Source organism: Dermacentor andersoni, chromosome 8 (genome assembly GCF_023375885.2).
Source record: "Dermacentor andersoni chromosome 8, qqDerAnde1_hic_scaffold, whole genome shotgun sequence".
Classification (NCBI taxonomy): domain Eukaryota; kingdom Metazoa; phylum Arthropoda; class Arachnida; order Ixodida; family Ixodidae; genus Dermacentor; species Dermacentor andersoni.
In genome coordinates this window covers 120,913,834-120,930,606 of record NC_092821.1, presented here as the reverse complement: position 1 = coordinate 120,930,606, position 16,773 = coordinate 120,913,834, and the positions used below count along the sequence as shown (strand labels likewise).

The following is a 16,773-nucleotide window of genomic DNA, read 5'->3' as shown; positions in this document are numbered from 1 at the left end:
AATAAGAGTGGTATACAATTGAGCAGAAGGCATCGCCACGTTATACAGGCCCCGCTCTCTCCCAGAAGTTGCGCACTGTGCCTCGTACATGTCGTACAACATTAGGAATGCAGCGGAACACAGCCAACCATTTTTGTTACCTTTGCTAACCAGGGCATACTGCAAGGTCTAGGCATTCCCCATTATGGTGCGTGAGCCCAAAAGTGGGGTAAGTACTTGTGGAAAGTACCTCGAGGTAATTTTGACATTAGATCCTGTGAAACCCATGCACCCCCTTCTAATGAACAACAGTCAAAGCCAACACACACACATATATATATATGGTGCCCCAGCTAACATTGGCCAAGCTGTTCAATGAAAAGAAAAAGATTTAAAGAACACCGTGCCAGATATGATTTCAAGACCTAAGGTGTTCGATCATCACACCTCCGAAGACTGAACACCATATGTTTTATAATTGTATCTTGCACCATGTTTAAAAGATCTTTTTAAAGATCTTTTCTTTAGATAAACAGCTCGGCTAATGTTAGCTGGGACACACGGAATACAGTAAAACCTCGTTATAACAAAGCTGAAAGGAGAAAGGCAAAATTACTTTGTTTTATCCATTACCTTGTTATATTCATTATTGCATGTACTACAATATGAACCTTATTGGCAATTTCAAGAGTAATTTCACTTCATTACACCTTGTATCATTATGACAAGGTTTGAGTGTACAGTGCTCACGGAATGAAATAGGACACGGAGCATTTAGTAGAACCCTACATATGTGCAAAGTACGCGAGAGCACCAAGTCATGTCGCTAGGAATTTGGTCACCAAAGGTGAAGAGGACTCCGATGTAAGTGTACGCGCCACAATTACGTCGATGTGACACGAACTGCAGCCGGTTGAAACGAAAGTATGCGCATTATTTAGCCCTAAATTGACGCGTTTCATTCCGTGAGCACTGTATGTATATTTATGTATGCCCAATGATGTCCACTATTGCTTTTTCGGTAGCAGACCTTCAAATTTCAGCAGTCTCTTGGACAAGCTGGAGTGCCAACTAAATAAATGATCTGTGAGGTGGCTGTGCTATTGTACTGAAATTGGAGGGAATGACAGTGACGAAGTACATCTGTGGCCAGTCCGCTGATGGCTTGTCAAGAATGATTACGTCTGCTCAAGCACTTGTGCCTATCTTTATTATGATTACTCTTTTATTTCGTTACACATTTCTTTGTTCTATTCTCTCTTTTTTTTAAACGAGTCTGCTTACCTCTTCTACTGCGTTTCTGTGCACTTGCAAGCAAAATACAAATAAATGCTATTGCATTTCGTGAAGTTTCAATGTTCGATGTTGTTTCTGAATACAAGTCAATGAAACTGCATCTCTGCTTGATGCATGCACATTTTTATATTGCTTAAGTTGTTGTAAAACTGACTTGGGAAACAGATAGTGGGGCCCTAAATGCAACAAATGAGTCTCCACATGACCCACTGGTAAACCCTGCAATAACAGTTTCTGTTGAAAAAAGAGACCAGTGTGGGTGCATTGTTAGCCGATACCTGTGAATAAATGGCAGCACTTCTTTTCGTGGCCATAGGACATCAATTCTGTGAGGTCAAGCAGGAATAAAACAGCCGTGCGACAGCTAGGCACATGCGGCGGCAGCCACAACCCTTTATATTTTTCTTTCGATACCGGTAGAAGCATTGTGCCCCAAGACAATAGCATTCAATTATGTACATATAGAAAAGAAAAAACTGTCTACCTTTGTAAATTTGCTATAGATTCTCTGTCGACAGCATTCAAAAGCACTGTCAGTTCAAGTATCAACAAGTTCTTCGTCCTGCGAACCACTCAGTTCACAGCACCCCTAGGTGTACTCCGTTTAAGTTGGCACGCCAATTTGTGCTTCGAGGACTCTTTGAGCTGCCCGTGCAAGCTGGATTAACACGGAGCAGAGTTGAAAACTTCGTAAGTGTGAGACATTTTTAAATGCTGAGTAATCTGCTTCTGTGTCATTAACAGATGACACAAAAGCAGGCGACAGAACAAAACGCGGTTGTCTGGTTCTGTGCTGTTTACAGACGACACAGAAGCAGATGTCACATAAAAAGCAGAAGCAGACGACACACACCAAAGTGTGTTGCACTGATTCAGACAATGATTCAGACAACCATGATACAGCCAGTGGCATGGTGCCGTGTCGTCTGCTTCTGTGCTGTTGGCAGACGACACTACACTCCCCCCGCCCCCCTCCGCAACCCCTGAATGTTACCCGCTTGCAAAGATTCCGACAGGCATGACGCAGCCGTTGCAGTGCAGGGCAAACCGAAGAGACCCCTCCAACACAGTGAGCAAGTTGCTGCAGATACGCTAGTTCGCATGTGGCAGAATGGTTAACAGTTCACAGCGTTCGCCCCCCGCGCTCTCGCTGGGCAAAACGCGCCAGTATTTGCTATTGGACCCGACGTTGCTGCAGGCGCAACCGCTTGGCTCGCCCCTTCATGATGGTGAAATACAGCCAGGGCATCAGCACACGTACAAACAGTACGAGGCGCGGGATGAAGCTGGCGATCACCACGTCAGTTCGCTTGTTCACCACAGCCTCCAGGACGATGTCAGCCACGTCCTCGGGAGCCATTCCGGTAGCGGTTGTTTCATCCATCACTGCAAACGCACGAGCAAGCAATGTGGTTATTGTGCTTACCTTGCATGTTCGTAGAAGCGTGTGCCATCATGCATTAGAGTACCTAAGGAACACTAACAAAAAATGTGTCTCATTCTTGTTTTCTTTAATGGACATCTGTAAACTGCGTAATCATGGGTGAAACCTGAATTTCTCGGAAGCACGGCCCAGTTGGTGACAAGCTAGGAACGAAGTGGCAAAAAAACCTATGCCCAATTTGAAGAGAATTTGTATAGATCAATTCATAGCTTGAATTGATGTGGCCTTTTATGTCCAAAGGATGGTGTAATCTAAAAATTCTTGTCACTTTCTTTCCTGGTAATCTCGATTGAAAGGTTCTTCCACCTGATAGCTGCTGTTTGCAGTGCATGGAAACAATATCTAGTCAGGCTTCTAACTTGAATTCCTTGGCAATACTTCACTGCGCATAATCACATAATCATTGTTAACTGTTCTGATCTTCTGCATAAAGTAAATATTATTACTGTTGTCCTTTACATTCAGTAATTTCCATGAAGTCACAGCGGAGGCAAACTTCTTTTAATGTCACTGCCTTCCCAAAACTATATTATGGATAGTGGAAGCCCACAGGGCAAGTGCATTGCAGTGGAGCTTGTGCTGAATCCTTGGGGTTGTTGCAGGGCACAGTTATATCATATTTCAATGCATGCAACTAAAAGCATCCATCAAGTGCAGCGCAGGCTCAGTTATGATGCAGGTTGCGGGCGACGTGACAATCGAAGGCGAGTGGTCATGTGGTACCAAACGTGATTGGCCTGTGCACCAGTCAGCCCCGTGTAGCGGACACAGGCAAGATAATAATCATTCCACTGAAGACCGAGTGCGTTAAGCGCTTGATGGGATAAAAAGGGAAAGAAAGTGAGATGGGCCGCTTCATGTTGCCGAAGAAGCAACAGAACCAGGCTTATCCCGTGTCGAATGCAAGGCATTGTGGGATGAAGGACAACGAAAAAGCCAGTTTGGTAGCACGTGAACGTTTCTTGTGACAGGGTCATATTAGCAAGATGGGCTAGTTGTTCACATCGTGAAGGATTTTTTGAACCTCAAGGGGTGGCCTTCAAGAAGCTGGCTGACTGGCGCATGGCATCAGTGGTTTGTAATGCCATGTGACCACAAATCCTGGTTTCCACGATGTAACCTGCTTTCTGCTTCACACTAAACACTATGCTGCCCTTGGTACGCGTTTTAAACAAGTCACATTAAATAATATAATTATTCATTCGTCATATGCTTGATGTGAGACTTCATACAGTAATTCTAGAATCAAATGCTACCTAATAAAGCAACAAAATAAGGTGCAAAATTTCTATGCTAAGGTAAAGGTAACTTTAGGGTTGTGTGAACATTCAACATCTTTGAATATTTGATCTAATATTGTGAAAATGTCACAAATACATGTAAAGCCAATACAAATATTTATTAGATATTTTCATTGGTTTGAATTTCTCGATTCAGAATCTTCTAAACATTCGAAACAAACAAATATAAACAGTTCCGATTTCGGTGATAAAGTTGCATTGCCATTGATCGACATGGCTGACAGCCGAGGCAAGCCAACGCAGTCCCTTAGTGACCTTTTGGACTTGTTTAACTGAACATTCATGTAGCACTGACACCTCAATTATTGAACCAATCTATAACAGCAACTGAAATTTTGTTTGCTATATGGTGGTCTCGTTAAATTTTTCAGACGACTCGCACATACAATGTCTGAAAAATGGATGCCACAATAAACTTTCCGCTGTTCTGATATCTCCTGTACTCTCGCTTTCACTGATGAGACGTTCCTCAGATTTTTTTTTAGAGCAGTATGACTTCTGTGAACAAATCTACGCCATCGGGACACCACACCGCAACACAGGTCACCAACCTATGGCAAAGCTGTCCTGGGTCAGGCCTTGCAGCCAAGGCAGTGCAGCCGTGACAAAAAGTCTACCGTGTAGTGGGCAGGCAGCAAAAAATTGGTAGTTTGCCGCTATGCTGACATGTTCACGTCAATGGCTCATTCGCGATTGGACCCGAGATCACACACATGGGCTAGACTGAAGGCTTGAGATGTGGTGTTCAGGTCCCAGGGCGACCAGCCGACAACTACAGTAACCGTGCCTACCAAGTTCGCCTGTGCACCGAACGAAACAGGTTAAGCTCGCATGCTGACAGAAGGTGCCAGGGTGAATTTGCACGACACAGTCCAAACTGCGGGCACCATGCAAGCAAGTTCACGTGTGACTCTGCACTTTGCGGCATCACAACAACGTGCAACGCGCATTGGGCTACGTGAAGGGCAAACACAAAATGCCCCCGCAGCTTCACCCATCATCAAATTTCAAATACAGTAAGCTACAACACTGAGCAAAAATTCTGTGAACAATTTTTCTGTACTGCCTGGCATTGTAAGAATGCTCAACAACGTGCGTTTTTCCATGAAAATATGTTTCTTGTGCAAAATATATTTTTGCTTGAAACAGTTCCTTGAAATGAAACTGCTCCACCTTCGCAAGTATTCTTTCTTGAATTTGTCAATCTCTGGCTGTTGTGCCAATAGATTTATGTAAATTCCACAACTATTTCAACTATCCACTTCTAAATTATGTCCCAAGTGCTATTCACTTTGAATTCGCTTCAGACCAGACAATTTATATTTGTACAAGCCTCTCTCTAAAGGCTCTGGGTGAGCTATAAGCCTGTTTCTTGCTAAAAATGCTTTTCGGCATTCGGCAAACCTACCACAATGAGCATGTTTTCAAGCTGGTAGCAGGGTTTTTGACAAAGTGAGTACACAGAGCTGTTTTGTAGTTACCACTTGGTATAACAGATACCAGTACAGGTCTGTACTTATAAAACTCTGTCTGTACCCGTACATCTCTAAGCCTAACCATTGGTGTGAAATGAACGGAGTGTACCTGGTGCTTAATAAAGTGATGCTGATGTTGCCTTGCAATCGCAGAGGCTGCACTCGCAGATTATAAGCACGGCTATAGGCCTTAGCTAACACACGCAGCCAGTGATGACAGTGATTGACAGACAGTGATGACAGCCAGTGATGACAGCCAGTGACGAAAACGTGTAAACTTCAACTGCCAATACTCACCGCCATAGACTGATCCCGTGCCAGTGAGTGCGTTCATTGAGAGGTTGGTGCGTATGTAACCTGGAGAGACGACGCATACGTGGACGTCATACTGTGCCACTTCAGCCAACAAGCTGTCAAAGAAGGCCTGGGTTGCGTGCTTGGATGCCGCGTCTGTAAAGAAATGCAACCAGGACCTCGTTTAGCCCATTCAGGAGGTGTGCGTACACAATCGTGCACACCGAGGTCATGCATCAAAAGCAAGAGCAACGATCAAAATAATGTTTAAAACATGTTGCATGCGTCTAGAAACACTTCTGATTGGACCTGTGCTTCAATTTTCAATTGTACGTGTAGTGAGTTTTAGTAAAAGAAGCTGGGAGGTAGACGGCTAGGTGGTTGCTCTTAAACCTTGTAAGCACCTCTCAGCCAAGTGCTCTGGGACCCCCTTTTGAATAAACAACCACAGATGTAGTTATTTACAACATAAATAAAATTCGACATGATGTTGTCATCTCGGAGCTCGGTTTCAGTGACATCAAAATGGGAAAAATGTACACACCTTTGTTCTATCATATCTCAAAACAATATCTGAAGTGGCAATTCAGATAAGACACTTCGGAATGTGTAGAAGTCCTGCAACACTCGGGTATTGCTGAGCTTCTACACGATGAGAAAGAGCAGTAGCAGAGGTGCTAGCACTAAAGCCAGCCTACTGATAGTGAGACGCACTACGAAAAAGTAGTCGGCGAAAGTTCCCAGGCCGCAATGTGCACAAAAATTTTTTTCTTGAATAAACATGTTTCTTGAATAAACAACTACAGATGTAGCTATTTACAACATAAATAAAGTTCGATATGATGTTGTTGTCATCTCAGAGCTCGGTTTCAGTGACATCAAAATAGCAAAAAGGTACACACCTTTGTCCTATCATATCTAAAAAAAAATATCTGAAGTGGCAATTCAGATAAGACAGGTATTTCTCTTGTACCATGTGGTGGTGTTGCTGAAACATCTTGCACTCTGAAGTTGTGGAGGGTGGTAAAAAGTGCTTCTCCTCGCACTTTCGAGTGGTGAACACACAGCACAGACTGTAGTCCATGTAGCAGTGTAAATTCTCATTATGCTTTGAAAAAGGCTTAGAAACTTTTGATCGAGGTTGTACATTCTAGACGAAACAAATCCTCAGCACTCCGATGCACTGAGGATTCAAAACAGGGTGCTCCACAAAGCAAGGTCAGTTCTTATCATGCATAAGTAACCTGAAATGTTTGACCACCATGGTATTTTCCAGACTAGGCAAATTTTTTGTCCATGATTTCGATGTGACCACCTGGACACTGTGATCTGTTCTTGTCCCGTTTGAGTGGCTTGGGATCTCATGACCGATACTGTACGTCTAAGACCAAGCGAGTCCTTGCTGAGGCTTCTATACGGGCCGCACTATAAGGTGCGATAGTCAGTCCTCATCATGCTTAAGTGGTTTCGGATATTTTTGATCGATACCGCACGCTTGAAACCGAGAAAAGTGCAGACTCCCAACTCACAGGCTGAGCGGAATGGCAGGCCAATCTTTCCCTGCACGCTGCTGATGGCAACGATGGTTCCGTCTCTCATGTCGATCATGCTGGGCAGTATCGCTGCAAAAGAAATTGGGGTAATGGGAGATCACATGAGTGCAAGCTCACAGGCATCCACAGGGCCATCCATAATGGCAAGTTTAACCTATTGGCAGTGGCCCTGCATCACGCTCTGTGCCCTGAGGCACTATTACCAGCTCACATTTCACTCTATACTAGTTTTCTGTGAAGATCCCATGAATTGCAGATAGAGTTATTAGAGAATGATAATACAGAAATCAAGGAACGGAAAACAACCAATAATTATTCTGTGTCCTTAAGTTAAGCAACACCACTCGACACACTTTTTAGTCACCCGTCACAAAATCATCCACGAATTCGACAGAAGCCCAGAATGCTATAGGCAAATCTGCGAACCCTTCAGCTAGCCTCTTAACCCCTCCCCTCCTCCTACCCCCTGACCCCCCAAAATAAAAAAAGTAACTCTGGGGTTTTACATGCCAAAGCCATGATCTGACAATGAAGCACACTGCAGTTTGGGCTCCAAATTAGTTTTGACCACCTGGAGTTCTTAAACGAGCACCTAAATCTAACTGTACGGGCGTTTGTTGCATTCCACCCCCATTGCAATGCAGCCGCTGCAGCTGCGATCGAACCCACAATGTCGACCTCGACAGCGTAGCACCATAGCCACTGGGCTATCTCAGTGAATAACATCCCTTCCCAATCTCTGCGCGCAGTGAAAAAATGCAGTGCTAAAGCACAGGAGGCAACAGAAAAGACACAAACACTTGTGTCTCCATCTGTCCACTGCTGTGTTTTAGTCACTAGAATAGCAGCTTGGGCTTGTTGGTTTTCCATCCTGCTGTTATCAGCGCAAAATGTAGACGAGAGACGAGACAAGAAGACACCACAAGCGCTTGTGGTGTCTTCTTGTCTCGTCTCTCGTCTACATTTTGTGCTGTTAACAGCAGGATGCGTTTTAGTGCCATGTTTTTGCCACACTTTGATGCTAAAGCAGCCGAGCAATCGACATTCCTACAGCTCTGTGCGCCCACGACCATGCCAAAAATCACAGAAGGAAGCGACTCTAGCGGCTCATGTGTGGACACAAGCTGTGTGAAGATAACAAAGACGAATGTGGGTTAGGTAAAAAAAAACGTTTTAGAAAATGCAGTGCAGTGTAACGTGGATGACGTACAACCCGGAGGAATGATTGTTGCGTCATGGGTTTTGCACCTGTTTGAGTACGTCGTTTCTGTAGCACATCTGTCGACCAACCTCTGTAACACCCTGTGATGTCCAGTTTACATTGTTGTATGTGATGCCATCCTTGTGCGTCATTATATGTTCCTCTCCCTGCTCTCTGACTGCGTAACCTTTGCCTCTGCATCACGCAGTCATTGACATTTTTTGTTCGGCCATCGGGACCTCCCCGCCAGCTCTGTTGGTGACACCCCTATGGTACCCAATGCACATCCTGTTACACCTTATTTTTGTTTATTACTTGTGTTGCCTCTTGCTACTTTTCTTCTACTAAAGCAGCATGTGAAACTATGATGGCTGGTCTCACCAGCGTCGACTTGACGATGAAGGCAAAACCGCTGTGTGGGATGACGGAGCAGAAACTTAAATTTCGATGCATTCATGCATGAAATGTGTTGTGCTTAGGAACTGCAGTTCTAGTTTAAAATGAGAACTCAGGATATTTGTATTTGAAAGCAAGGCAAAGTCTCATAAATATGAAATATCAATCCTTTTTTTCTTTATTGCATTTTGAAAAGATCCCCGTTATTGTAATGCACTAGTCCTTAATGCGAGGTGCCACATCTTTAGTAGTAGTAGTTATTTAAGTCGTACAACCAGTGCACATGATTGTGGCACGCATGTCAAGAAAGTCCACAGCTGAACAACACCATTCGTACACTTGTTATAAACTGCAGCAACTCGGCCTAGGCAAATAGAATGAACGGGACAATTGCACAAACTCTGGTGCACCTGAATCTGCTGCCCCACACATGACACTAATAAAAAAAAGTAGAATTGCACATGAATAGCGCATTACAAAAGAAAAAAGAAAAAAAAAGAAAGAAGGAAAAGGAAGCAAAGAGAACAGGCAGTGCCTTATTGTAGTAAGCATAGTAACAATCCACTCCCAATCAATGATTTATTCATTTATTTATTTGTTGACTTATTGATCCATTAGGCATAACATTCGAAAGCAGCACACGAAATATGATATTTACTCTAGGGGAGGGCTCCGGATTAAATCTGACTGGGAATCAAAACCGTGATCTAAAGCTCAGCACCAGAACACAGTAGCCACTGGACCTACCCCCCACTTTGTGTTCTCCATATTACATTACAGTTTCCTTTACAATAAAGGCAACCAAAGTGGGCACGACATGCGAAAAACAAGAACTGACTATGCAAAGCCCTGGTACACAACGGTAATCCACAACCACGGATTTCGTTAGTGGTCCGACCAGGGTTCGCACAGCACGTTTGACACAATGTTGAAGGATTTCAAGGATGTCAACGTCTGAAATTTCATGAGGAGGAAACAAACCTTATTCGTACACATCACTGAAATATAGTGAAATGTTGTTTTTTCTTGCAGCTAAGCATCTGCCGACTTGGACATGCGCTTCAAGCTCTTGGGGTTGACTTTCGAAATCGCAATGATGTCAACAGCTTCCTGGCATGATGGTTAGTAGTGTTTGGCTTCAGAAAAACTAAACTACTTGCTGTGGTAAAGCCAACTCACTGAAACGTGCTTGTTTGCCAGGCATTTCTAGGGCTTACACCTCAAAAAATGGAGTCGTGATGGTTTCAGTGTGAATCAACTAGCAAAACAACGAGATGGCTGCATAGCATGGTCATTTGATTTGGCTTTGTCTAGCTCCACAATGGCAACAACAATTTATACCCGTGTCACACGGGCGTTTGGAAGGCCTTCCAACCGATGGTCATTTGAGTCAAAGGTCAAGTTCGAGCTGCTACACGGGCGGTTTCGAAGGCCGCCGAGTCAATAGTCTATCGAGTCAACGGAGCACCCTACAACTCTATCGAAATCTCGATGGCCTTTGAGCAACGGAAGCGGAAACAGCGCGAACATGCCCTCTCGTACACAGTGTGATCGTACTCGATCACAGTTAGAAAGAACAAATCAAACCAGATGCTCTAAAAATACTATATATGAGTGTTATTCATTATTCAATAAAGTGTTTTTGCCACTTGACATGTAGCGAACACACACCTAAACGGCAGCCGCAACGAGCGGCGCAAACGTTGCCGCAGTTTCGCTACTCAGCAACTTAAAAGCTAAACATATATGTATGGCAATGTATAAACAAATTTTTGTAAATGTATAAACAAACATAAAAGAAATTATAGTGCTTTTAAATGGTTTTAATGTTGTTTGACTTTTCGTGACATGAAAACGAAAATAAAGATTCGCAGCGCCACACAATTTTGCGAGAAACGCCTGAACCACTCAACGACCTTTCAAAAGTGCCGTGTAGCAGCGCGACAACTCCTTTGAGTCGATAGAGTTGTGGCATTTCAAAGGCCGTTGACTGGAAGGCCTTCCAAATGTGCCCGTGTGACACAGGTATTAAACAAGCCTGTTGGCGGCTCCGGGACATGCCACGTTGCAATCGTTTAGCGACACTTTCAAAAGAAAATATCCAAGATTGCTTCCCAAAGGTGTCCACGGCACAGCCCCTACGCTGAGTTTGTAATGCTGAACGTTCAAAATTTGTTCCCAACCCCAGTTTTCAAAAGATTCGACAAGCACACTTATTTTTAAGAAGCTTGTTTACCCTTGAATCTGTTTATTTTTCAAAACCCAAGATTTTTCAAGCATTTCGAGGAGGTGTACAGAACCCTGGGTACGAGAGTTGGCCGCATAAACAACTAAATTGGCTTGACTGTAACGAACCTTTGGTAAGTGCAACATGCCCAAAGTAGTTGACCATCATGAGCTTGACGTCCACCTCGACTGAAGTGTCGCACGCTTCTCCGCGGTAGCTGATGCCGCCGCTGTTGATGAGAATGTCGATGCGGCCGTGGATGCGTAGTGCCTGCTGAGCCTTCTCCGTGATCGACGACAGGTCCGCCAAGTCGAGCTGGACCACTGCTGGTGTGTGGTGTCCCGACGGCTGCTGCAAGTGTCAAGTTCTGTCTACTTTAATAACTATACGCTTATGACTGGTCCCCCCCCCCCTCAAGTGTGTCCTTCTACTCTATCCCGTACACGAGCCAATGCAATTGCTTGAATTGCCGCACCCAGGTACACACTCACCCGGTCGCCAAAGCACACCCCTGGCGGTGCCCGAGTAAAGCTGCGCCCCACTTTTTTACACTAACTCTCTGCCTTTTCAAGTCGGATAATTCAGGAACGTGAGACTTCTGCATGTTGGTTCCACACAAAAATAGGTTAAACTAAAATTGTATTATGTCAGGTTTTGTTTTCATATGCCAAATGGCACAAAAAATGTTCTCTGTCGGTAGAATCTCTCATTTTCTAAATTGACAGACTGGTAGAAAAAGCCTGCACATTTATTTTTAACGATGCAGAAATTCAGGAACTTCTTATGAGCTCCGATTCAGAGGATTTTGGTTTTGATTACAAGGTAGATGTTTTCAAGTAACAAAGAGTAAAGAAGAGGCCACGCTGTGCATGAAACATCAACTATCCTAATTTACAAAACAACTAGGTACGCCTTTGTCCTTCTCTGAATTTTTAGACTTAAAGATATTTCGTAACATGTTCAGCAACTTATGGTCAATAAATAGGATTCAAATTTAAAGCCTGCTAATATGTTACTTAGAAAAAAAAATTGAAATTATCACTTTCAGAAAATACACGGCAACACAGAGGGTGGACATGCCTGAAACACCGGGCACCAAAGGGCTAAGCCATGTGTTACTCTCTCTGGGTACAAGCAAGAGATGAGTCACAGGGAGATGGGTACTTGAAGTGATGTCAGTACAGTGGTCAAACAAGGAGCCTGGAGCCAATGTTTAGACTTGTTAGCTTCCCTTGTTGCCCGCTGCTGACCCTTCCGTATAGGCCACACATAAAATGTTCAGTGACAGCATATTTCTGCAAGACTGACACAATCATTTCAATTAACTTTCAGCGGGTGTGAGTGCACTTGGGCATGCTTACACAACGACACATAATGTTCCTTGACAAACGACTCCCACAGGTAGTAGGCTGGACTGATCTCAAAAAGTATTTGTTGCAGATGTGTGACAACGACGACAACACAATGAGGCTGAATAATCCTAAAAGGGAGCTTTAGTTTGTCCGCAAACCTTTTAACCTTCACAGAATAATGTGTTACCGGAGGCAGCAACAACAGCGACAGCAATATCTTTTGAAGCTTTGTCCAACCAGGACATGTTCGACAGGTTTTCTTGCTACGTGGGTGTTCTTGTTGAACATAAAAAAAAAAAAAAAAGTGCTGCCAATGTTTTACACCAACAGCTAAGTAAAATATGGTTGGCCACTACGACAATAGGTCTGTGTCCTCTCTAGTCAAACTCTGCACCACCAGGTGGTGCTACCAACATGGCAACTCATTTAGAGTATTGGTGCAGAAAAAACAGCACAGGGGTGGAGCCAGGGTCATCACAAGAAGAAGCAACTTCACAACATAAAGATAGAAGTATTATTGAAGAGAAGAAACAAAAGTAGAGACAGGGAAAATGCTAGACTGCAATCGATATAGTGAAACGTGACTAGCTTACGCAGGCTGAGTGACTATTTGTTGCCGCCCAATGTTTAAGAGGATGCTGTTAGAGATCATCATCATGTTTAAGCCTCCAATAACCAAGCATCTTGCAAAGGGGAATATGTTCATTGGACAAGCTATAACTGCCTCTCAACTGGCTAATGGCCACATGAAGGAATCTCGCCGAGGAGCAACATCCGGGAATTTCCTAGCACCAATCTCCTTGTGCAAAGTTCAACGTCCTAGAAACAAATGTGCTGATGATTACAAAACAAGCAAAGGCTGCGTGCTCTCACCGGCACAGACTGCATGAGGTCATCCTTGACTCTCTCCAGCTCAGTAACGCGACGGGAGGCGAGGATCACCTTGCAGCCAGCGGCAAAGAACTTGTGGGCCAAGGCTGCAAATAGCAAAAAAAAAAAAAAAAGTGTGCAGTAAAATCTACACAACAGAAATTTCATCGGACCTCGAAAAACATTAGACTAATTTGAAATTCATATAACACATAAAAAACAACAATACCACTGAACCAAAGTGAAGGCTAGACGGTCTTGCTTATGTATGATTGACTGTTCACGGTTGAAGATCGAAGTCCTTGTTGGCTTTCTGGACCTTTATTCCTTCAATGTTGTAGAACAATATGCCTCCAGAATGTGTAAAGCTTCACACTAGTTGTTCCATCTACGTTGTTAGCTTACTCTGTGAGCCAGAGTGAACACATTTTTACTGTCCAGGTCTCTGCCAGGATCATTGGTGACCGTGAATCCATATGCCGACTTGGCAACTGCATGCAGCGGTCATACTCCTCTTAATATGTGGTATTGCTCAGCAGTTCAGAACACCAAAGCTCTTAACATGGTGTCTTGTACTGTCGGTGTTTTCTCAATTTCTTTATTTCGTTTAACAGCTTGACTAAAAGTTAGCTGGGATACCATATAAAACAGTATGCAAGACTTAATTTCTAAGCGACAACGCTGCCTGCAGGAGTGAAATTTTAAGTGTTCAAGAAATCATGTCGGCAAAGCGAGAATCAAGCGGCAGATCGAGTGCCAAAAGGCGTGACTGGCGTGAATCCGGCACACCGACAGCACAATCCCGCTTACGGGTGAAGAAAACAAACCGACGACGTGCTAGCATTATAGTAACTAGCTGATCGGAGCTAGCATGCTCTCATACTCAGCAGGCCTTATGTATAACACGCTGTCTTGTTTATAGGTTAATTGAATGCTCTTGGATTAGGCTGGGCGGGACGAGAGAAAACACGTGATGGAACAGGAAAACAAACCTTCTCCGAGGCCCGAACTTGCGCCGGTGATGAGAACCACCTTGTCTTGCAGGCAGCCAGTCTTCAGCGAACCCCATCGAAGCTTGTAGAGTTTGTAGACGATGTATGGAAACACCAGGGGCAGGCAAATGCCGCCGGCCAACAGGCGAAACCAATGGAAAACCCCGGACATGGCAGTCCGGCCGGTCGAGGAGCCCTGAAAATGCCGGAGCATTTCTCTCTCTCTCTCTCTCGCAAGTCCTCTTGACCAGCACCGAAGCTTCCTCGGAACGAAATCACTGTCGATTAACGCAAGCAGAAGTCAAACTGAAAGTACCGACAACGCCGCCTCATTCCCTCAACGCAGGCACGGATAACTTTTTAAGTTTTCTACTTAAAACAAGCATCGAGTGCTACGTGACGTTCGTAGGTCTCGCGCCTTGACGGGAAAACAAAACAATTGTGCCAAAAGAAACTCCTCTCGATTTCTCTCCGGTATCGCGGCAGACGGAGTGATAAGAACGGCACCGTGAGCGATAGGAGATGCACAACCAAGCAGCGTGATTTGAGGCACTCACGGATCAAGACGGCGAGGTGTCGGGACGCGTCGTTTTGCCCACACCACTGCGAGAAAGCCAGCTGCTCCGCAATACACTCAGGTGGTTCGCCCATTCGCCCCCCTTTCTCGGCCGAGATCTCCCTAGGGTCGGTCGAAGATTCCCCATAGTCCTTGTTTACTTATTAACGCTTATCTATATATTCATTCTTTTTCTAATTGAGCGCCGTTCAGTATCGCCACTCGCCTAAGCGTCACCGAACGAGTACTTACGCAACCTATGATGTCAGGCTGTAGCTTCCTTATAACAAAGTCGCGCCGTAACAGTGGTATGCCATATCGATGCGAAGTCGATCGATCGATATATGCTTGCATGGTGTGTGCGTCGCTTTATATTGTTTTAATTACGGAATTTGCTCCACGACATCTGACGTCGATCGAGTCCGTGGAGCGCGAAGCAACAAGTTATATTCCACCGCAACGATTTTTCTTTGTAAACCGCATGCAAGATAAACGGAGTGTATGTGTGAACATACCTAAAGCGATCTTTTCGTGTCGATTTCACGAACGAACTGTTTGAACAGTTTGTTCAGACATAAGCACTGGCGAATTCGAGAGGTATATGGGGACCAGCCCTCCCTCATTCCCGCTTTCGGTGCTACCTTGGATATGCTGGTGTATTTTATCTACACATTACCCCTAGGTGGCTATAAGTGGCATAGCAGGAGACTTTTTCACGGGGGGGGGTATGCACACACACTTGACCCATCCAATCACATGTTCTGCAGCCCCCAGAATCGACTACGAGGAATACAATATGCTACTTTCTATATCAGCCTTTCTTTTTTCATTACGTACATACTTTTAAACTACAGGATCTCCTTCAACTGTTAACACAGTCCTCCGAAGCCATATTTTTGTTTTATAAATTGGCCTTTATCACTCTGAATTCCATTTGGGTTTTGCCCCCTTTTTATTTTACAGCTGGTGTGAAGCTCGGTATACCTTTAAGAACAGGCACCACCTCACTGTTATATTTTATACTCTAGTGCTAAAAAAAAAAAACAAAAAACAAGGCCGTATACATAAGTGAGGTCTTTGATAATTAACACTACAATGTGACCAAATGGTAAGAATTGTTTGAGAACCAAGCTGGAAATAAACCAGTACACTGTAACTGAATTTCTTCATTGTCCAATCCACAAATTGTAAAATAGCTTTCCCGCTCATTTCTTTCACGATTTGCATAAAAACTGCAAATCAGTGTTTCTGGTAAGAGCTCTCTTCAGATGTGTAAACAGAAGTGTCAGTATGACATCGGTGGGATATCTACAACATATCTGAAATGCAACGTCTGGATGACGTCCTTTTTGCCCCTAAATTGGGAAACGACATGTATATGTTAAGGACAACGTGTTTTCAATAATATGTGTGTCAAGAAGGGTATGAGTTACCCGAGTATAGTCACCTTGTGTTGGAGGGAACTACAACATTTTTGTTTGTCCTGGTGTCGCCGACACCTGTCGGTGGGGAAATGCGAAAATGAGACAGCCATTCCGAATGATGCACCCACTCATCCTCGTTAACACGGGTGCTATGCACTGGGCTTTGTTGGTATCAAGCTCGCCAACGTTCGAGCTTCTAACCTCGATTACAAGCAGTCACACAAGCGTGGGATTTGCCGATTTTTTAAAAAACAGAACTAGCAAAGTGCTGAAACATAAGACACAGTAAGTGGACACACACACACTGTTTCCTGCATTTCAGCACCGAGCTATAATTCTGCTTCGAGAAAAAAGAAAAAAAAATTTAATAGTATGTTGCACATGCACACAGAAACACCTCCCTAAAAGGTTGT

General features: G+C 44.1%; 1 protein-coding gene across 3 annotated transcripts; it reads right to left on the bottom strand.

Moving 5' to 3' along the window:
• Window positions 1-1,640: 1,640 nt before the first annotated feature.
• On the bottom strand, window positions 1,641-15,043 carry LOC126529086 (dehydrogenase/reductase SDR family protein 7-like). 3 transcript variants are annotated; one of them, XM_050176686.1, is made up of 7 exons: window positions 14,938-15,043; window positions 14,381-14,576; window positions 13,392-13,495; window positions 11,295-11,517; window positions 7,319-7,411; window positions 5,793-5,945; window positions 1,641-2,661 (listed from the first exon to the last, which is right to left on the bottom strand). In XM_050176686.1, the coding sequence occupies exons 2-7, from the start codon at window positions 14,550-14,552 to the stop codon at window positions 2,450-2,452; spliced, it is 957 nt and encodes a 318-aa protein (XP_050032643.1). In that variant the 5' UTR covers window positions 14,553-14,576; window positions 14,938-15,043; the 3' UTR covers window positions 1,641-2,449. The 3 variants fall into 3 exon arrangements, with proteins under 3 accessions (XP_050032643.1, XP_054925570.1, XP_050032642.1); XM_055069595.2 differs by lacking the exon at window positions 14,938-15,043 and having other exon boundaries at window positions 11,295-11,514; window positions 14,381-14,930; XM_050176685.3 differs by lacking the exon at window positions 14,938-15,043 and having other exon boundaries at window positions 14,381-14,929.
• Between the last annotated feature and the right edge of the window lie 1,730 nt (window positions 15,044-16,773).

Bases quoted from the DNA above. Each gene is read 5' to 3' on its own strand.
- LOC126529086 (XM_050176685.3), bottom strand. From the start codon at position 14,594: ATGCTCCGGCATTTTCAGGGCTCCTCGACCGGCCGGACTGCCATGTCC. The intron at 11,518-13,391 runs GTGAGAGCACGC...TGACACTTGCAG, and splicing joins ACCTCATGCAGTCTGTGCCG to CAGCCGTCGGGACACCACAC. The intron at 5,946-7,318 runs GTGAGTTGGGAG...ATTTCTTTACAG, and splicing joins CCTGCCATTCCGCTCAGCCT to ACGCGGCATCCAAGCACGCA.